General features: G+C 43.0%; 1 protein-coding gene across 1 annotated transcript in view; it reads left to right on the top strand.

The window, feature by feature from the left end:
• PPP1R1A (protein phosphatase 1 regulatory inhibitor subunit 1A) overlaps positions 1 to 23,564 on the top strand; it is a 264,337-nt gene that overhangs the window by 215,465 nt on the left and 25,308 nt on the right. Inside the window, exon 4 of the mRNA XM_040340767.1 lies at positions 3,124 to 3,187. Coding sequence (XP_040196701.1) covers positions 3,124 to 3,187 — 64 coding nt within the window. The remainder of the gene's footprint in view (positions 1 to 3,123; positions 3,188 to 23,564) is intronic.

Here is a 23,564-nt window from a genome sequence, read left to right as displayed (position 1 = left end):
TTTTCAGCGCTGTTGCACTTTGAATGACAATTGCGCGGTCATGCAATGTACCCAAATGAAATCTTTATGTTTTTCCCCCAACAAATAGAGCTTTCGTTTGGTGGTATCATCTCTGCGGTTTTTATTTTTTGCGCTATAAACAAAAGAAAAGCAACAATTTTGAAAAAACACCATATTTTTTACTTTTTGATTTAATAAATAAAAGAAACATTTTTTTTCCTCAGTTTAGACCAGGGGTCCTGAAACTTTTTAAACAGGGGGCCAGTTCACGGTCCCTCAGACTGTTGGGGGGCCGGACTATAGTTTAAAAAAACAGGAAAAAAACAATACAATATTTAAAATAAAGAACAATTTTAATAAACATATTAGTATTTCACAGACTCCCCTCATCACAGAACCCCTCCACAACACAGACTTCCCTCATCACGGAATCACCCCATCACAGATTCCTCCCCCATCAAAGATTCCTCCATATTAGGCCCGCGGGCCTTAGTTTGAGGACCCCTGGTTTAGATCGATACGTATTCTTCTACATATTTTTGATTAAAAAAATCGCAATAAGCATATATTGATTGGTTTGCGCAAAAGTTATAGCGTCTACAAAATAGGGGATAGATTTATGGCATTTGTTTTTATTATTATTTTTTTTTTAATAGCAATCTGCGATTTTTTTTGTGACTGTGACATTGCGGCAGACATATCGGACACTTTTGACACGTTTTTGGGACCATTCACATTTATACAGCGATTAGTGCTATAAAACTGCACTGATTACTGTGTAAATGTGACTGGCAGGGAAGGGGTTAACACTAGGGGGCGCTGAAGGGGTTAATATGTTCCCTGGGAGTGATTCTAACTGTAGGGGCAGGGGGACTCACAAGGGGAGGAGACCGATCTGTGTTCCTCTGTACTGGGAACACACATCGGTCTCCTCACCTCTGACAGGAGGTGGATCTGTGTGTTTACACACACAGATCCACACCCCTGCCGTGATTGCCGGCAATCGCGGGTGGCTGGCGGACATCGAGGCCGCCGGGCACGCACACCAGGTCGCGAGCGATGCAAAGGATGTCATATGACGTCCACTCTGAGGGAGAGACAGTTCCTGCCGACGTCATATTACTATGGCTCGGTAGGTAACTGGTTAAATCAAATGCATCTTCCTTAAGCCAAGATGTGAGTTTTAAAGGACTGTTCCTTAAAATATGATTAAAATATGATTCACATATAATTTCTAAGATGCCTGCAAAGTCATTTACTTGCAACCCTGTTTTACTACTTCCCTTGCTGGTTGTCTTTTCCAAGGTCTGACCATTTTGACTGTGCATGGGGTTCTTCTAGTTAGGAAGAATGAACACACTTGGCACGGTACAAGCCATTGAAATCTTAGTTGATAGATCTAAAAGACAGAGATCAGTATCACCTTTTCTTTTATTCGTTGACTAGCAGGCTGTGGCAGATGTGCTTGTGCTGCCTCCCCAATGACTTGATGAGATGCTGAAGATCTGTACAGGAGACAGATGAGGGAGGGGAAATGCTGTTGCCCACCAGAAACGTAGTAATGTTTCACGTCTAAGTATTTTTTCTTAGGCTAAGGACAATGATAAATTTGTTTTTGTTTTTTTAAATCAAACAGTAGATTTTATTGATACAATAAAGTCAAACAGTACAGTTAGGATGTATACAAAAATTATGAAGATACATTCACGAGGATACTGAGACATATGAACACAAGCACTATATAATGGTCATTGATTTTTAACCGATCCTCTCTATCTCCAATGGGATTAATCAATACACATTACATCAATGATGGGCCTGTATCCTTGGAACTAGTTTCCTACTAACAACCAATGCATCCTTTGCAACAGAAGTACATGACAAACATAAAAATAAAAATAAAATTACAGGTTTATTTGTACTTAGCATATAAACATGTGAAATTTAACCTATAGTGGTCTCTGCCTCTCCACATCCTGACACAAAGTCATATTCAAGTAAGTCCCCGTCTAATAAATTTGTTTTAACAAAACAAAAAAAGCATTTTTAAGTGATGGTCATACACTACTAGCATCCAACTTTGACAACCCCATCTTTTGACCTGTTGACTTTGCTGTGTATTTGTTTTAGTAATTTTAAATTTTCCATACTTATATAATGTATACATGTATATAATGCAGTATATATATGTGCTAGTTTACTAGTGATGAAAACTGAATTGTAACAGTTTTAAACATTTTTAAACAGCAATCTAAAGGAGCCCAGAAGAAATATTGGATACTAAGGGCCAGATTCAGGTACATTTACGCTGCTCCCCCGCGGCGTAACGTATCTGATTTTCGTTACACCGCCGCAGGTTTACAGCGTAAGTGCCTAATTCACAAAGCTCTTACCTGTAAACTTGCGGTGGTGTAACGTAAATGCGCTTGGCGCAAGCCCGCCTAATTCAAATGGGGCGGGTACCATTTAAATTAGGTGCGTTCCTGCACGTCGGGAAAATTACCCGACGTGCATTGCACTAAATGATGTCGCACGGACGTCATTTGTTTAGACGTTATCGTAAATGGCGTCCAGCACCATTCACGGACGACTTACGCAAACGACGTGATTTTTTAAATTTCGACGCGGAAACGACGGCCATACTTAACATTGCTTAGAACTAGGAGGCAGCCCTAACTTTACGACGCGTATCTCGACGGAAACAACGTAAATTTAGATCGACGGGCAGCGCGGACAATCGTGAATGGGCGTAACTAGTCATTTGCATATTCTACGCCGACCGCAATGGCCTCGCCACCTAGCGGCCGGCCTAGAATTGCATCCTAAGATCCGACGGTGTAAGTCAATTACACCTGTCAGATCTTAGGGCTATCTATGCGTAACTGATTCTATGAATCAGCCGCATAGTTAGGACGGGCGGATCACAGAGATACGACGGCGTATCAGGAGATACGCCGTCGTATCTCTTTTGTGAATCTGGCCCTAAGTCATTATTATATTGTAGTCTTTTGGTATAGAGGAATGACATCTATGTATGCTACGTGTTTATTCTATATTCTGTTTTGGGCTTCCACTGTCAAAGTGAAATGTGACAGTAAGAATACCTCCTGTCTCTTCTTACAGACCACATTATCAATGTCACCACATCAGAGGAAAAAAGTGACACGTACAACACCTACAATGAAAGGTACTAAATAATTTTCTGCATAATATTCTAATTTTAGTTTTTTTTTTTATCTTGGTCATTTCATATCATCATGGTTATATGTAAATCACAAGTGATTCTAATTGTTAAATTTACTCAAAAAAGAAACGTAATATTTGGGCAAAAAATACATCTGTTTTCTGGAAGAAAACTAAACTTCCTTTATCCTAAATACGCTTTCTAGTTATCCATTTGGAATCTTATTAAAAGACAGAATTTTCATGATCAGCCTAAATTGTTTTGATCCCCCTGCCAATTTTTATAATCTTTAGTTATGTTAATGTATTACTAAACCCAGGACCCGGCATTCACTATATCTGGTCTTCCACAAAACACAGAACATGGAAATGCAATCATTTAAGTAAATATAAACTGCTAAATACCTTTTCTTATCAGCAGTATATAGCAGTCTTGTGACTTCTACCGGTGCCTTGTTAAAGCTTGTAGGAGGAGTTTTCATACTGCACTAGCTGTCCTATCAGGATGCAGGACCCCTGACCCTCTGTCTGGACAGTGCTGATCACTGTACTGTCTATCAATACACACCAAACTGAGAATGTGCAGCCTTACTCCAAAGATGCTGTCTTATGCGGATATGTTTTGGAGTCAGTGGAAGATGAGGAGGATCTGTGCATACATGATCAATCAGAATTTTTACACAATACAATAAAAACCAGCAGCTACACATACTGCAGCTGCTGGATTTTAATAAATGGACACTTACCTGTCCTGGAGTCCAGTGATGTCGGCACCCACAGTTGTTTCTATTAGCTATCGGGTTCTGCCACCGCCATTGCGGGTAAGTCACACATAGTCGCTTTAAAGCAAGTGGGCGTTAAAATATTCTCTGAAGCTCTACTCTGTACAGTAGCTGTTGTATTTGAAAAGGGGAGGCATTTCTGGTATTTCATTTGTTTTCTCATAGCCAAAAAGAAATAAAGATTTTTTTTTCCAACGTTCCAAAATGAAAGTTAGAGTTGTCCCAAAAAATTCACACATTTTCTTTACATGAAGAAAAAAACCATCACATCCCACATAGTTGTACAAATGTTTTCATAAAGACAGTTCTGTAAGCTGGTTTTTGTATCTTTAAATTTAGGGCTGCATTCACACCTCAGCGTTTTGATTTTCTGCTATTCTGCCCATGACTTCAAAACGCCCAGGTGTGAATGACAAAGCTCAGAATGCACATTTGAGATGCCATTCATGTGCGTTTCTGACGGGATTGTCACGCAATAAATCGAATTGTAATCGCAACAAATCGCATGAAGCTTGTCGCTCCCAAAAAAAGTTCAGGAGCTTTTGAAATGGCAGCTAATCTGCCCCCGATTCAAAACATTGAGGTGTGAATGCAGCTTAAAGGATAAGTTTGTGAACATGTTACACCCATATTTAAGGTTTTGTGAATAATAATCTACAATTATCGTCAGCCCTTGCAGCTGACAGCTTAAAGTCCTCAATGAACTACCAAGGGGCCTATGAGCGCTCTAGGTAGTTCATTGATCTTCCTGTCATTCAGTAACCGCCTGCCTGTATTGGAGGTATGGGCGGACAGCTACACAGACAGTCTGCTGGAGCCTGACATTGCACCCATCATCTGCTGATCGTGGGTGCAATGCTCTGCAGGCTCCTAAAAATAAGATAACAAATGCAAATTTTTTACCTGCAAAAAAATGTGTGTGTGTATATATATATATATATATATATATATATATATATATATATATATATATCATTTTATTTTTTTAACGGTGAATTTGTCCTTTTAAGTGTATCTAAAAAAACATGCTCTTTAACTTGATTTAGAACCTCTGTCAGATTTTTTATTACCGTCAGTGAGCACATTCAAAAAGTGGAAGCTCTCTCTTTTGTCCTGGTGACCACTGTCCAAAATAATCCAAAATAATGAGTTGTTACCAGGACAGGAATAGAGGAAAAGCCATCCAATGGGGACCCTTGTTTCAGTGGAACCTCTTTATTGGGCATTTCGCTCATATTTCGAGATTTCTTCTCACTTCCTGTTGAGTCTGTAGGACAGGAAGTGGTGGAAAATCTTACACACGGGACACCGATTGCAAAATCGAAACTAACATGGGTTAAACTAGGGTTGTCCCGATACCGATACTTGTACTCGCGCAAATCCTCCCGATGCTTGATCCGATACCTGGGAGAGGGAGAGGCAGCGTGTAATGCCTGTGTCCGTGTATAATGCTCAGACGGCAGCCATCCAGTGTATAAAAGCCGCGCCTTCTCCTCTGTGATAGGGGAACACTCCCAGCAAGTGAGTCAGTGTTCTGCCTTTCACGGACACCCTCTCATCCTCATCCCATGGACGAGGATGAGAGGATGTCCGTGATAGGTGGAACACTAACTCACTGCTGGGAAACTGAGTTCCCCTATCACGGATGAGGAGGAGGAGGAGGCGCGGCTTTTGAACACTGGATGGCTGCCGTCTGAGGATTATACATGGTCACAGGCATCAGAGGCGTTGAGGATTTTTTTTTTTTTTTTTTTTAGCTGACACGTCCAGCGCTGCCGTGTGTATGTCTGTCCCTCTTCTTCTTCCTCCGCTCACCTCCCCTACTGAGCCAGCCGCCAGCGAGGCGAGACTCAGCTCAGCCTGTGTCTGTCACACTGATGATGTGACGCAGCTCAGCGGCTGCACGCACCTGCTGTGATGATTGCTGCCCTGTCCTCTGTCTCCTCTCCCGGCCCGAGGTATGCCGTTATGATAAGGGGGAGGGTGCGTTGGCATGTAGTCCGCCGACCAGTTACACCACCTGAGCGGCCCTGAGCTGGTGTGACAACAGGGGGGGAGCTGCTTTTGTCATTTATTGTAAGGTTTCATTTTATGGAATAACAAATCCATAATAAAAAAAATTATACATATTTGAAAAAAAAATGAAATCAATAAAAAACACAATTTGGAAGCAAATCTGTCACATGACATTAAAAAAAGTATCAGTTTTCGGTATCGGCGAGTACTTGAAAAAAAGTATCGGTACCACTTGTACTCGGTCTTAAAAAAGTGGTATCGGGACAACCCTAGGTTAAACCTTCCCTACATCAGTGTTTCATAACTTTTTTTCAGCCATTGCACTCTTTAAAAACCTGTATAGCCTCAAGGCATCCCATTCTAAAATGTAAAAAAAATTAACAAATAATTTTACAACCCAGCAACATCCACACACTTAAGTCACCCAACATTAGAAGCCATTTATTCTAATGCCTTTTACACACGGTCGGACCATGCAAAAGTCTGCCATGAGTTCATCGGAAGTCCGACGGAAAGATAGAGAACAGGTTCTCTATCTAAGGCCAATCGGACTTCCGACAAAAAAAGTCAGATAGAGGCTACACATGGCCGGACTTTCCGAGAAAAAAAGCCAGAATGACTTTTTTTCTCGGAAAGTCCGACCGTGTGTACGAGGCATAACAGAGCAAATGCATCTTTGCACACTGGTACTGACTATTATTTCAGTATTTCTCTTCTCCCTCAAATGTTTCTTAATCACTCAGCTAATGTGGCCCCCCTTGCTGGTGGGGAGGGGCAAACGGGGGGCACCCGACATGCTTCTTATCAGCCAATGATGTAAACGGTTGTTAGTACACTATTGGCTGGATGTAATGCTGCACAATACAAAAACCTGTGCGTACACAATTTTTGATTAAAGCTTTCTATGATCTGTACAATGTCATTTGGATCGAGACACTGTCTGCTAATTCTACTGAGACTGCAAGTTACAGCTATATTGCCACAACTAGATCAGTTATAGGGATTATACTTCAGTGCTTAGATTGGAGAGGCAGAACAGGGACAGTATTTGTACATTAAATAATTATGATAGTTCTTTTTCAAATGCTTTCATAATTTTTCATGAAGTGTACCTGAACTTAAAAGGTGAAGATTTGCTATGTTATAGGGATATAGTCTCTTATGATCATTATTTCCCCCAGTCCTCAGATCACTAGTCATTGGGGGGCAACTCTGACATGATGAAGTCTCTACCAAGATGGCTGCCTCACACACAGGGGCATAGTGCAGAACCAGGGTCAGGACAAGGAGGGACACGTGCCCCAGGCGCATTGTTCCAATGAGTAAGAGGTGGGGTGCCACAAACCCAGGGCATGTGTCTCATACATCCCAGCAAGCCTCAGGGTTTCAATGCTGTGAGCACTGCTTAAGCTTATTCACTGGCTGCCAGTGCAGAGCTTCACCCAGCATCTGGCCAGCAGTTCACTCATCATTGCTGCCTCCCCAAGCCAGCTCCACCCATGACCTTGTGGATTCTTACAGCAGAGAGGTCCTTCCCTGAGGCTCTGGTAAGGAAAGGAGGGCACAGAGGGGATCACAGCAAGGGAGGGGGGGGGTGTTGATCCTGGAATGCAGAGGTTAGCAAAGAGAGTGGGGTGCAAAGGTGAACCAAGAGGGGACTTTGGAGTGTGTAGGGCACCAGGGGGGATTTGGGGTGTAGGGGTAAGCACAAGGTGTTTTGGAGTGCAAGGGTCAGCAGAATGGAATTGTTTTTTTTTTTAGGGTAGCAGAGAAAGTAGGGTGCAGAGAGGAGAACACATGTTATCACAGGGAGGGGGTTGTTATGCAGAAAGTAGTAGAGAGGTGGAGTTTGGGTGCAGAGGTTAGAAGAGAGGGGGTAGTGTGCAAACATAAACAGAAAGGAAGATTGGGTGCAATGGTGAGTGTAGAGGTAAGTAGGTAGGTAGATCTGGGGTGCAGAGATAATCAGATAGGGGGTTTGGGGAACGGAGGGGGAGAGGTTTGGGGTGAAGAGTTTAGTACAGAAAGGGGTTTGGGTGTAAAGGTGAGCCGAAAGGGGGGTGAGGCTCGAGGAACTGAAGTTAGTAGAGAGGGAGGCATTTTAATGCTGAGGTTAGCAGGAATGCGGAAGTTTGGGGAGCAGAGATTAGAGGGAAGGGGGAGATTTAGCGTGCAGCTGTGAGAAGACAGGGTGGTGCAAATGTGAGTAAAGAAGGACGTTTGTAAGCAGAGGGCCAGATTCAGAAAGGATTTACGTCGGCGTATCTCCAGATACGCCGCCGTAATTTCAAATGTGCGCCGTTGCATCTTTGCGCCGATTCACAAAGCGAAATACGTCCAAAAACATGGCTTAAGCCATTCGACGTTACTTGCCGGCGTATCGTGGGCGCATAGTTACGCTGGACGCATTCGGCGTTCCCATTATAAATATGCAAATGACCTAGATACGCCGATTCACGAACGTACTTGCGCCCGGCATATTAATATACGCTGTTTACGTAAGGCGTACGACCGGCGTAACTTTACCCCTCATAAAGCAGGGGTAAGTCATGTTAAGGTATGGACGTCGGAACGACCGTCGAAATTTACGTTGTATAGGGGTAAGTCGTACGTGAATAGGGCTGTGCGTAAGTTACGTTTACGTCGTAGGCAGTGTTCGACGTATCTTGGGCATTCTAGCCGACGTGATTTTGAGCATGCGCACTGGGATACATCCACGGACGGCGCATGCACGTTCGTTCGGCCCCTCATTTACATGGGGTCACGGCTCATTGTAATACAACACGCCCACTGCCTTGATAATTTGAATTAGGCGGGCTTACGCCGGCCCATTTACGCTACGCCGCCGTAACTTAGGGCGCAAGTTCTTTCTGAATATGGTACTCGCCTCTCTAAGTTACGGCGGCGTAGCGTATATGAGATGCGCTACGCCCGCCGAAAGTTACGCCATTCTTTCTAAATCTGGCCCAGAGAGATTATTTTGAGATGCAGAGGTAAACAGAGGTGAGGAGGAGCATTTTTTCTTGCGGGGATAGTTTTTGCTGGTAAGGAGATCTGCTTGAGGAGGGTTATTTTTAAAAAAGTTTACTGTGTAAGGTTTTTGCTTTTTATTGAGGGGAGGGTTTGCTTGAATTTGGGATTTTTGTTTAGGGGGAGGTATAGGGAATATATTTGCTTGGTGAGAATTTTTGACTGAATGGCCGCACTCTGCACTCTGTATAGTGGAAGTGCAGCAGTTGAGAGTATGCAATTTACAGCACAACATACAGAGTGCAGGCATTAGGGTTATATAACAATCTGTGCGCATTACATACCCCTACCACCATATTGTGTACAGTGTTATAAACTGCATACCTATTATTGCTAAACATATGTATGTATGTCAGCTGTGGTGTACGTTACATACTCCTGACTACTGCACTCTGTATATAATATACTCCTGCACTTAATATGCTATTATGACATGCTCTTGGCAAAAGTGTTTTTTGTCTCAACAGTTTATAATTGATAAGCAGACTCTGACTCTGACTATTTACATTAAAATGTTCTTAGTAGGGTCAGAAAAAGTGATGGTTCTTTGTCTATATTTTGTGTGCAGAGAATGCATATGTGATGGAAGAGTTTATATTTTAAGGTGCGTGCCAAGTCAACATTTCTTTCTATTTTTAGATTGGGGAAGGATTAGTACGCTTCTCAGATTTTTACTGCTTTAGCCTAGGTTCACACTGCTGCGAATTCAAAATCGCGGTAAAATGCACGATTTTACCGCGATTTTGCGGCTGCGATTTTGCCACGATTTTGCCGCGATTTCGGCCGCAATTTTATGTAAATCGCGGCCCGAAATCGCAAAAAGTAGTACAGGAACTACTTTTTGAAATCGCAGATGCGGCGTCGCACTTATTAGGACAGTGCCATTGCCGACAATTGCCGCCGATTTGAGATGCGATTTGACATGTCAAATCGCATCTCAAATCGTTCCAAATCGTACCCAGTGTGAACCAGGGCTAAAGGAGATTTACCCTCACTTCCTGACCTGCTGACAACAGTTTCACCATATAGGACGCAAAGGGGAATATCTGCAACAGGTAGAAAGAAATAAAAATCTGACAGAGATGCTAGCTTTCCCGGGCTCTACTAAGAAAAAAAACTTTTATTTGTGTCTGTGTTGCTGTTGGAGACCTCACCTCATTTCTTGACTGGTAAAACAATGTCAGCAGGAAGTGAGGGAAAATCTCCCCGAACAGTAATAATCTGACAGGGGTTCTAATCCTTTCCCTCTCTGCTCAAAACAAAGAAATACACATTTTGACTAGACAAACACTCTAAAAATGATTGGGCTGTGGTTTATTATTGTCTGTGAGACTCTGGCTTCTGGCACAGTGGTTGGGGTGAGGGGCGCCATTTGACCTGGGTGCTATATGACCTTACCCCAGCACTGTGCAGAACAAAGCATGGAGATGAGTAATAGGAGAAAAGATCAGACCACAGGCAATACTGGTGACTACTGATTTTTCTTTTGGGGGGGGGGGGGGGGATTTGGGGCACAGCTTCCACAGTTCCGGTTCCAATTAAGCCTCTCATATAGCAGCTGTGACTTTCTGAATGATCATCCCCTAAATAACAGTAACAAAGTCAAATACATGTGCATCATGCATCCTCTGAAAAGTCTGAAATGTTTTTTTAAAACCCGCACTGTCAAAAATATCCAGTAAGCAGACAGCATCTTTTTTAGAATACAAAATGATTGTGAATGTCTGTCTCCGGGGAGGCTAACCAGTCAAGCATTATTTTCTCAATATGGTAAAATAAGTCTGAAATTAAGTGCCGCAAAAGTACATGAGGCTTGGAGCAATTTTGTAAGTTCTATATTTACATTTCATTGTACTGGTCCATTTGATTCTGAATGAGTCACCCTTTTTGTGACAGAGGAAGCAATCTCAAATGTACGAAAGCTGAAAAGAAAATAGTTTTCAGGTACTGAGTCACAGCCTCTCTCCGTCGCTCAGCTGAGCATTTGAAAATTAGAAAATGGATGATAGTTGTGACTGCTAGTAGACATGGTAGAAGCAGAACAATACCTGGGTACATCATTCTCCCTGATGCTTAAAGCGGTAGTTCCCCCTCAAAAAATTTTTTAAGATTAGATTCATGTTCATTTTGTCTAGGGGAATCAGCTATTTTTTTTTTAAAATCGAAGCTGTACTTACCGTTTTAGAGATACATCTGCTCCGCCGCTTCCGGGTATGGTCTTCGGCACTGGGCGTTCCTTCTTGATTGACAGGCTTCCGACGGTCGCATCTATCGCGTCACGATTTTCCGAAAGTAGCCGAACGTCAGTGCGCAGGCGCCGTATAGAGCCGCGCCGACGTTCGGCTTCTTTCAGGTACTCGTGACGCGATGGATGCGACCGTCAGAAGCCTGTCGGAAGACTGTCAATCAAAATAGGAACGCCCAGTCCCGAAGACCATACCCGGAAGCGGTGGAGAAGATCGCTCTCTACAACGGTAAGTACAGCTTCGATTTTAAAACAACTAGCAGATTCCCCTAGACAAAATGAGCATCAATCTAAGGGTAACATTTTTTTTATGAGTGAACTCCCGCTTTAATGTCAATATTTAATGTATTGTGCCTTTTGTCATATGGAGCTATAAAGGGAGTTTTAAAGGTATGCACTTATTTTAGGTTCTTTGCTAGCTTCCATTTTTCAATGTATTTTTCTTAATGCTTATTGTTAGTTTATTTAGCATTTACTTTGTCAGGTATGCTTTTAGCATCGCTCCCCCTGATTTCGAGGAACTGTCCCTGATTTTGAGCAATGTCCCTCTGTCCCTCATTCCTCTTAATTTGTCCATCATTTTGGTCTGGTCTATATAGATTTATTAAAGATAAGTAATATAAATACAACCACCTCCAATACCACACAGTGCACAACAACGAATACCAAACAGAACCAACAAATAATAACAGTGACAGACAAACATGTACAAGTAATGGGGAGAACCGGAATCATAAACAGGGCCAGGTCAGGGTCGTCAGTGGGAGGTCAGCAGCTGGGGAAAGGGAAAACAAACAGGACAAGGAGAGGATGGATGGATCACAGGAGGGATGGGTACAGGTACAAGGCTCAGGTTTCAGGGTTCAGGTAACAGAATCAGGTACAGATGCAGAGCTTCTCAGGGTCAGGGAGCAAGGAGAGATACCAAGGCAAAGTATGATTGTGTCTGCCGGATACTTATACACATCTCCTGCAATCAACCTCAGGTGATGCCTGACTGCAGGAGAAGATGTCGGCCCCACACTGCCAGCTGGTGGACGCCAGTACTGCGGCCCAAAGATCACATAATATCACCACCAGGGGAGAGCTCCCCTGGCAGCTCCAGACTTCCAGGAGACACCTGCAGGTGGACCACTGTACTGCACGCCAGATATCAGGCAGTGTCACCAGCGGATGGAACCTTTCCTGACAACATGTGTGTATAAGGCCATTTGACTAAGTTCTCTCTCTCTCTCTCTCTCTCTCTCTCTCTCTCTCTCTCTCTTCAATTACTCCTTCTGGGATTTCCAACCCAGACCCACAGAGACAGAAAGTGATGTAAATAAACAACTCTGTGAACATCAAGCAGAACAACCACTTACATACAGTAGAGGGCAGTAGATCCCTACACGGCAACCTCAATAACAAAGAGAGACAGGTCTTTTAGTCTTCCACTCTCTGTTATGCCCTTCCTGTGTTCAATTGAGCACTGGGCTGTGGAGATGGTGTGAGGGGCTGGCTCAGGCTCTCGGTGGATTGCTGAGAGGCTGAGCCAGATGCCAGTCCAGGTTTCTGGGTGGACCATATGGTCAGAATATTTTCAGGGCCTGGATTGACTCTCTGACCTCAGCCAACAGTGGGCTTTAGACTGCTGTTGACTGAAAATGGGTCACAGGAGTGAAGAACGAACTGCACTCCTGTGATCCATAAGAGAAGCACAGCTATGCTTCTGCTTTAACATTCATCATGTCTTTGAAATATGTAATTTTATATACTGAGAATTGCAGCTTTATTATTTATCATAACTATAATGGAAGGGTTACTGTCTGGTGATCCACAGTCAGCTACATCCTGCAAACACCAGCTGGCACAGCCTGCTACACTAGCCCTTGGAGTCGTACCACTCTGTGTCCTGGCACCTCCTGTCATCACTACCAGGGGTTTTACACAAAAGGTGCAAGAGAAACCCCCTCTCCAGCTCGAACTCTGCTTGGTATGTGACAGTCCCAAGTCAGTGTTTGGAGCTTTGTGAATTTAAAGCAATGCAGGTGGTAAGAAGTCTCTACTCTTGTGTCCAGGTCCTATTGGAGGCCAGCAGGTTGTGTTAGTATGCAGATGTGCAGACTCGTTATAAGCCAAGCCTGAGTAAAGCTCAGAGCTCCCAAAGCTGTGTGTATCAGCCAGGACAGGAGGGACATGTGTTCCTGCCAGGAGACTGTACACCATGTTGGGGGGATGAGGAGAGGAGCTGCAACTAAAGGCTGAGTAAGCCTGATGAGACAGAAAACTGGGTGCTAAGAACAGCAGTACAGCTTATAAGTGCCAAGTGACTCAGCATTTTCATTGACTGTTCACTGTTGAAAATCATCTGCATGAGGTTCGTTGTGTCTGAACTTTAACGTTTCGTTTTTCCTTTGCCCTAAAATAAGTTTAGACTAGCACACCTAACTTGAAAGTGCCCACTACCACTGAGCTAAGCATCCCCCAATATCACAGAAAATATAAAGAAAATCCTCTACATACGAACGAGTACACACACTTAGTTTTGTTTTGTGCCCAGTGGGCTGAAGGAAAAAAAAACTGACAGAGATTGCCATAACAACACAAGCAATGTTAGTGCAGCAATTTTCCATGATGTGCCTTTGTGTTCTGACAGGGGCGCCAGAACATACTAATCAGTGCTCTCAGTTTTTCTCTGCAAGCGCTGATCTTTGCTGGACTTCCAAACAAGTTGAACTTACAAACGAGCTCCCGGGAATAAATTCTTTCGTAAGTAGGGGATTTACTGTACATAGTTTATGACTAGTGATATGTGAAGCAGGTAATACAGCCACCCAGGTGTACTTCAGGTAATGCAGGATACATTTCAGTGACCCCCGGATCTGTAAGAACTCAAATGAGACACAAGGAAACAGATTTTGAGTGTGTTCATTTAGATCTCTAACTTTATTTAGTACCACTGTGGCTTATATGCAAAAGAAAGCTAGGAGGGGCTATGTCTTAACACATACATTTCTAAAAATTATACAAACTCAGTATATTCTTATCATGATTTCAACTGCTTAATTTAGTTTCGATCCGAGGGGTACATGCAAGGAAAGTAAAAAACAGCATTTTAGCTTGCACATGATTGGATGATAAAATCAGCAGAGCTTCCCCTCATTTCAGATCTCCCCTCAGATTTACAGCGACTGCACTTCCAAATGCACTTTCAGTGCAATTTCAAGTGCACTTTGCACTTGTAGTACAAAATAGTGTTTAACCTCATTGAAACCTTGTGGGGGTTTTTTCTGGACTTTTTCAAGGCTAATTTGCAAGATGTTGTTAATATAATAGGGCGCCAGTAGCTGGGCAACGCCATAGGGGTTATGTACCCATACAAAAAATCTGAAATTCAATTGTACCTCTGGGAGAGGTTCTTTTAATGCAGCCTAAATGAGAACATTAAAAATACACAAAACCTTTTATTAACATGCTTTGGGGATGCCTTAAACGTAACTTGAAGTTGTTTAGAAGTATGAGGCACTCCTTTAAAAGTGACATTGTTTAAAAACATTGGTCAGGGATCTGCCACTTAACACCTCTAAATGACAGATACTTCACTGGATTCTGCTGCTAAACAAACCAGGGGGCCTGTCAATTTGTATCTGTAGCACTAATGCTGCTAAATGACAGATTCTCACTACTATTTGTAAAGAAAAAGGGGCAGATTCACGTAGAAATCTGTTACGCTGCGGCGGCGTAACGTATCCCATTTACGTTACACCACCGCAGCTTTACAGCGTAAGTGCCTGATTCACAAAGCACTTACCTGTAAACTTGCGGCGGCGTAGCGTAAATCCGCTCGGCGCAAGCCTGCCTAATTCAAATGAGGCTGGCACCATTTAAATTAGGCGCGTTCCCGCGCCGAATGTACTGCGCATGCTCCGTCCGTAAAATTACCCAACATGCATTGCGCTAAATGACGTCGCAAGGACGTCATTGGTTTTGACGTTAACGTAAATGGCGTCCAGCGCCATTCACGGACGACTTACGCAAACTACGTGAAATTTAAAATTTCGACGCTGGAACGATGGCCATACTTAACATTGGTTACACCACCTAGAGGGCATGCTTAGTTTTACGCGACGAATCTCTACGGAAACACCGTAAATTTAGATCGACGGGCAAAGCGGATGTTCGTGAATCGGCGTAACTAGTCATTTGCATATTCTACGCCGACCGCAATGGAATCGCCACCTAGCGGCCGGCCTAGAATTGCAGCCTAAGATCCGACGGTGTAACACAGTTACACCTGTCGGATCTTAGGGCTATCTATGCGTAACCTGATTCTGTGAATCAGGCATATAGATACGACAATCATATCTCAGAGATACGACGGCGTATCAGGAGATACGCCATCGTATCTCTTTTGTGAATCTGGCCTAAAGTCTGGGGATCCTGGGTGACATCTTTGACTCAATATGGTCATGACTGATGATTGGGTCAATGATAGCAGTCAGCAAAGCTGGCCAGGGATCTGTTATTTGTGATGGGAGTAGTATGATCATTTTGGCAGGTCAATGTGATTGACATGGATCTACATACCTGAACAACATAATTGACGTTTGATTAACATAGTGGGACATTATTGTTGGTTTATTTTTTCTTTTGTTTTAAAGAGGAAGTTAACCCAGACGGGTTTTACTTCCTCTTTTGCTCTGTGCAAACCCTGCAAATGAAAAGCATATAGGGGTAGTATGCATTGCATACTAGCCCATTATGTGACACTTACCTGCAAACAAAGCCCCCGCTGTCTCCTGTAAACACCGAGTCCATCTTCGCCCCTCTTCCTTTCAGGGCCGCAGACTCCGGCTCTGTGACTGGCCAGAGCTGCGTGAAGTCACTCCTATGCATTCAGTCAGTAAAGGCACACACAAGGGAAGAATCGGCACAGAAGTCTGTTTCTTCATATGGCATGCGCTGATTACATGATCGGCGCACTACAAGTGAAATATCTCCTAAGCAGCGCACTATTTAGGAGATATTTCCACTACCTCTATAGGTAAGCCTTATTCTAGGCTTACCTATAGGTAAAAGTCAGGAGGGGCAGATATCTTGGGGAAAGGTACCCTCCTACTCTTAAAGTCATGTGACCTGGTTCAGGAGGGATTGAGGAGATCAAAGTCTCATGCCCAAATCCTGTCCCCCAAAAGGGAGATCTGTGTGTGCATGGGGGGAGGGTACTTTAGAATAATAATAATAATTTACTCAGTAAATAGTAAATAACCCACAACATAAAAAAAGTCCTTTATTAGATAAAAAAAATTATCAATGCCACCAAATGTAAATCCAAAGTCACCCTTGTTCTTTCTTTTGAATCTCAACCCGCCGTCACAACGACCCGCTGCGTGACAATATTTAACCACCACTACTCCCGTCACAAATGACAGATCTTTGGCAAACAAACATTAGCCAGGGCTTTAAACGGGTGAACTGACCAAATGTGGATCCAATGTTATTTATGTTAATTCATGTGAAGCACAACCCGCCGTCGCAACAACCCACTGCCTGAAAATATGCAACCACCAGTACTCTGGACAAAAATTACAGATCCTCTGCAAACAAACATTAGGCAGGAGTTTATGGCCAGTTTATTCACTGAACTGTGAACACTGAACAGGTTGGTTTTGGGTCAAACTGAAACTGTAACTCATCTCTACTTATAACATACAGTATCTCACAAAAGTGAGTACACCCTTCATATTTTTGTAAATATTTTATTATATCTTTTCATGTGACAACACTAAAGAAATTACACTTTGCTACAATGTAAAGTAGTGTGTGTACAGCTTGTATAACAGTGTTAATTTGCTGTCCCCTCAAAATAACTCAATACAAAGCCATTAAAGCGGAGGTTCACCCTCAAAATTAACTTTTTTGCTAACCTATCTCTAGCCTTAATAAAGGCTTGTAGCGTTGTCATTTTTTTTTTTTTAATGTGTACACTTACCTGTCTTCAGCCGCACTTCCGGGTCTTCTTCCTTGCGGGGAGTGGGCGTGTCACTCCTTTTACCCGACGGGGAGCTCTGCATAGATGATTGATGTGCGCGTCATCGCCTTCCGAAAATATCCGACGGGGACTCTGCTCTTTACAGCGCTATACGGCGCCTGCCGTGTAGAGCTGACTGCGCAGGCGCCGTAAAGTGCCGAGTCCCCCTCGGATATTTTCGGAAGGCGATGACGCGCACGTCAATCATCTATGCAGAGCTTAGGAACGCCTACTCCCCGGAGGAGCGAGAACCCGGAAGTCGGGTGAAAACGACGGAAAAAGTAAGTACAGACCGAAAAAAAAATAATAATCCAGCATACTGTTGATGTCAGCAGTATGCTGGATAAAACAGTCTATAGATATTTTAGGGTGAACCCCCGCTTTAATGTCTAAACCACTGGCAACAAAAGTGATTACACTGTGAACATGTCAAAATTGGGCCCAAAATGTCAATATTTTGTGTGGTCACCATTATTTTACAGCACTGCCTAAACCCTCTTGGGCATGGAGTTCACCAGAGCTGCACAGGTTGCCACTGGAGTCCTCTTTCACTCCTCCATGATGACATCACAGAGCTGGTGTATGTTAGAGACCTTGCGCTCCTCCACCTTCCATTTGAGGATGCCCCACATATGCTCAATTGGGTTTAGGTCTGGAGACATGTTTGGTCAGTCCATCACCTTTATCCTCAGCTTTTTTAGCAAGGCAGTGGTCATCTTGGAGGTGTGTTTGGAGTCATTATCATGTTGGAATACTGCCCTGTGGCCCAGTCTCCGAAAGGAGGGGGTCATACTCGGCTTCAGTATGTCACAGTACATGTTGGCATTCATGGTTCCCTCAATGAACTGTAGCTCCCCAGTACCGGCAACATTTATGCAGCGCCAGCCCAGGATACTCCTACCACCATGCTTGACTGTAGGCAAGACACACTTGTCTTTGTACTCCTCACCTGGTTGCGGCTAAACACATTCTTGACACCATCTGAAGCAAATACGTTTATCTTGGTCTCATCAGACCACAGGACATGGTTCCGGTAATCCATGTCTTTAGTCTGCTTGTCTTCAACAAACTGTATGCAGGATTTCTTGTGCATTATCTTTATAAGAGGCTTCATTCTGGGACGACAGCCATGCAGACCAATTTGATACAGTGTGCGGCATATGGTCTGAGCACTGACAGGCTGATCCCACACCCCTTCAACCTCTGCAGCAATGCAGGCATACATCTATTTCCCAAACATGCAGGCATACATCTATTTCCCAAACACTACCTCCTGGATATGAAGCTGAGCATGTGCACTCAACTTCTTTGGTTGACCATGGTGAGGCCTGTTCTGAGTGGAACCTGTCCTGTTAAACAGCTGTATGATCTTGGCCACCGTGCTGCAGCTCAGTTTCAGGGTCTTGGCAATCTTCTTATAGCCTAGGCCATCTTTATGTGGAGCAACAATACTTTTTTTCAGATCCTCAGAGATTTCTTTGCCATGAGGTGCCATGTTGAACTTCCAGTGACCAGTATGAGAGAGTGAGGACGTTAACTCCAAATTGAATACACCTGCTCCCCATTCACACCTGAGACCTTATAACATGAATGAGTCACATGACACCAGGGAGGGGAAATGGCTAATTGGCCCCGATTTGGACATTTTAACTTAGGGGTGTACTCACTTTTGTTGCAAGTGGTTTAGACATTAATGGCTGTGTGTTATTTTGAGGGGACAGCAAATGTACACTGTTATACAAGCTGTACACTACTACTTTACATTGTAGCAAAGTGTAATTTCTTCAGTGTTGTCACAAGAAACGGTATAATAAAATATTGCAAAAATGTGAGGGGTGTACTCACTTTTATGAGATACTGTTAGGTAGATTCACATAAAATGGCCTATTATTATTAGGACGGCCTAGCCTAGTCTTTTTAGGCTACACCGCCTTAAATTATTTAGGTTAAAAGTGATTCTCAAACCACTTACCTTCAAATTTTAGGCGGCGTAGGCTAAAACGAGCGGGCGTAAGCGCGCCTAATTCAAATGACTGGGAGGGGGGCGTTTATTATTGAAATGAGGCTTGACCTCACGTTTTTCGACGTTTTTGCGTACTGCGTATGCGCCGGGCGACTACATTTCCCAGGGCGCATTGCGGCTAAGTACGCCGTACGGCCCTATTGATTTCAACGCGGATGTAAACAATGTAACTCCCGATTCGCGGACGACTTACGCAAACAAACGCTAAAAATTCGAACCTCGCGGCGGGAACGACGGCCATACTTAACAATAGTTAGTCCAATAGAGCATAGCTCTAAATTTAGGCGGCCTATCCCTTACGGAAACGACATAACTCGACGATGTAGGCCCGGCGTTCGCTCGTAAATCGTCGGGAATCGGCGTATCCCCTCATTTACATAATCTAGGCCGGCCGCAATGGCAGCGCCATCTAGCGGGCAAAAGAAACATTGCAGCCTAAGATAGAATGGCGCAAGCCAGCCTATCTTAGGTATGTTTAAGCGTATCTCTGTTTGAGAATACACTTAAACATAGGCCGGCTTAGATTCAGAGTTAGGTCGGCTTATCTGTAGATAAGCCGGCCTAACTCTTAGTGAATCTACCTATGTGTGTATATACAATATATATAAAGCGGTTTTCTTCTAGTTGATTAAAAAAGTTGATAAGCTGTGTTTCAGCATATTGGAGCGGTAGTTTTACACCACCGCCCACTGAGAAACAAGACATTACTGTGTGTGATGTATTGCAGAGTAGAACATACACAACCGCCCACAGAGAAGCATCAAGTCTGCGTACTTGCAGTGCTATTCTCACATCGTGGAAGGACGTCAGCTGTTTACACAAGGTATCTTCTTTTAGCAATTGGTTTAATGAGCCATTGCTTGTCTAATGTATATCACAGTCATCATTTAGACAAAGATACTTTAAATTACCCTTGCTTATCTACTATGCGATGCTTGGCTACATGCGTTTATCAAGGATGTAATTTGCTTACGTAATCCCATTTTACACAGTTTTAAAAAAAAATATGTGACAATAATCACTGCAGAGGAGAGAAATCACTGTGAAATAGTTATTATAAAGTGTTGAGTTATTGTTTTAAAGCATCTATTAAGAGGGTGTTATAACCAAGCAATCCTCGTAAGGAGTAGGCGGAGTGTGTGCTGATAGATTTATTATGATAGAACTTTAGTAGCACACACAATTGTTTCTGATTTTAAGGGAGTGTCACAAGTTTTGAGAATTTGTACTCCAGTGTTTTTATTTTGTCCTGGAAGTATCTGATACTTTACAAGCCTTTACAAATTATCTTGCCCTAGGCCAATTCTGACATTTCTCTCCTACAAAATTGTAATTTTTTTGCTAGAAAATTACATAGAACACCCAAACATCATATATGTGTTCATATATGTGTTCTTTAGCAGAGACCTTAGGGAATACAATGGTGGTTGTTTTTTTTTCTCACACGGTATTTGGACCGCCTCCTGCACATATACGTCGGTAGAATGGCACAGCTGGGCACAAGCACGTACAGGTACGTCCTCTTTAGATGCCCAGCCGTGGGTCGCGGGTGCGCGCCCGCGGCGCGCTCCTGCGACCCGGTCCGAAGCTCCGTGATCTGATCGCCGCTGGAGTCCCGCGATCAGTCCCCGGAGCTGAAGAGTGGGGAGAGCTGTAAACACGGCTTCCCCGTTCTTCACTGTGGCGCCGTCATCGATCGTGTGTTCCCTTATATAGGGAACCACAATCAATGACATCCCACCTACAGCCACACCCCCTACAGTTAGAAACACAGATGAGGTCATAGATAACCCAATCAGCGCCCCCTTGTGGTTAACTCCCAAACTGCAATTGTCATTTTCACAGTAGACAATGCATTTTAAATGCATTTTTTGCTGTGAAAATGACAATGGTCCCAAAAATGTGTCAAAATTGTCCGAAGTGTCCGCCATAATGTCGCAGTCACGAAAAAAATCGCTGATCGCCACCATTAGTAGTAAAAAAAAAAAAAATAATAAAAATGCAATAAAACTATCCCCTATTTTGTAAATGTTATAAATTTTGCGCAAACCAACCGATAAACGCTTATTGCGATTTTTTTTTACCAAAAATAGGTAGAAGAATACGTATCGGCGTAAACTGAGGGAAAAAAACATTTTTTTATATATTTTTGGGAGATATTTATTATGGCAAAAAGTAAAAAATATTGAAAAGACCAAAAACACCCAAATATGCCTCAAAAGTAGCTTGTGTAGCTTTTGGAGGATAAGGCATCCAGCTACAGGCATGTGAGCATTTATTTTATGAATAAATAATTACATGGTGTTTTGTTTGTTCAAAGTTTTGGAGCCTCAAACTACAAACCGCCCAGGCATGAATGGGGTCTTAATGTGCTATTCCTGCATTCCTGTCACCAAGCAAAGCTGAACTTTAAGCTTTAAAACTTTAAAGCTTGTTTTCACAGGATCTTTCAGCATCTAAATTATTTTTATAGTGTTTTGTTAACTGTGCTCTGGCCATTTTGAATAATTATCGGTAGTATCCAAATTCAGAAGTGTTACTGTTTTCAAAAGAGACACCCTACTGCACAGATCACAGGCCTAAATGCAATTGTACATATTTACATACACTGGCAACAAGGAATACAGGGCTCAATCCTTTTCTTTATCAATGCTCATCAAGGTACAAAACTGGTAGGCTTTAGTACAGCATAAGGTCAAGGCTAAGAAAAAACATCAGAAGGTAAAACTCAAAGGTAGGAATACCATTATGCAACAACAATGTAATCAACAGAATAAAATATAGCTGTGTGCTGCCACCTAATAGCAATTAATTTGATGTCACAATGTAGAGAATAAGATTTCCTATCATCTGTGCCCAGTCTTGCCACACAGAGTTAATCCAGCGCTGAGCAATCCTCTTTTTATTGTTTAGTGAAAAAAAACAGACTTCCAGATAAAGACCAAAGTCCTTGCTTGAGTGACAGGTTATTTACATATCTCGTGCACTAGCTTGCAGACATGCACAGCTTCTGTAAAGTGCACAATTCACCTCCCCTCTCTTCCTCTCCTCTCCCGTCCAGCTCTCCCAGGATTGGCTGTTTTTCCTGTGTTTTGATTAAATGTTTTCAAAATATGGGGTGATCCACAGTTCAGTGTAAACAGCCATCAGAATATACATAGACAAGAAGCTGTGCATGTCTGCAAGCTAGTGCACAAGATATGTAAATAACCTGTCACTAAAGCAAGTCTGGAAGTCTGTTTTATTTCACTGAACAATAAAAAGAGGATTGCTCAGCGCTGGATTACCTCTGTGTGGCAAGACTGGGCACAGATGATAGGAAATCGTATTCTCTACATTGTGACATCAAAAAAATAATGACAATTTTTTGGGTTTACATCCACTTTAAATATAAATTGGCTGCTGCTATCACCTATGTGATCCCACCAAAAGATGAAATCTAGTAATAAAATGTGATAGCGCTGCTGGTGAACCAAATGTAGAAACTAGATCAACATATAAATAACAATAAAATAAAGTAAATAATTAGGGGCAGATCCACAAAGATCTGCCCCGGCGCACCGTATCTGAGATACTCTACGCCGCCATACCTTACTGCAATTTGGTTCGAATCCATAAAGATTTTGCGCCGTAAGTTACGGCGGCGTAGTCTATCTCTCGCGGCGTAACGGCGCCTAATTCAAATCGGCGAGTAGGGGGGCGTGATTCATTTAAATGAAGCGCGTCCCCACGCCGAACTAACTGCGCATGCGCCGTCCCTAAATTTCCCGCCGTGCATTGCGCTAAATGACGTCGCAAGGACGTCATTGTTTTGACGTGGACGTAAATTACGTCCATCCCGATTCACGGACGACTTACGCAAACTAAAAAAAATGTTAAAATTAAACGCGGGAACGACGGCCATACTTAACATAGCAAGTTTTACTATACGCCACAAAACAGCAGCTGTAACTATACGCCGAAAAAAGCCGACTAGAGACAACGTAAAAAAATGCGATGACCGCTTGTACGTTCGTGGATCGTCAGAAATAGCTAATTTGCATACTCGACGCGGAAAACAACGTGAACGCCACCCAGCGGACGCCGAAAAATTGCATCTTAGATCCGAAGGCGTACGAAGAGGTACGCCTGTCGGATCTAACCCAGATGCCATCGTATCTTGTTTTGAGGATTCAAAACAAAGATACAACGCAGGAAATTTGAAAGTACGCCAGCGTATCAGTAGATACGCCAGCATACTCGCTTTGTGGATATGCCCCTTAATTCATAAAGTGC

This window comes from Rana temporaria, chromosome 2 (genome assembly GCF_905171775.1).
Source record: "Rana temporaria chromosome 2, aRanTem1.1, whole genome shotgun sequence".
In the NCBI taxonomy this organism is placed as follows: Eukaryota; Metazoa; Chordata; class Amphibia; order Anura; family Ranidae; genus Rana; species Rana temporaria.
This window is presented reverse-complemented; position numbering and strand designations above follow the sequence as displayed.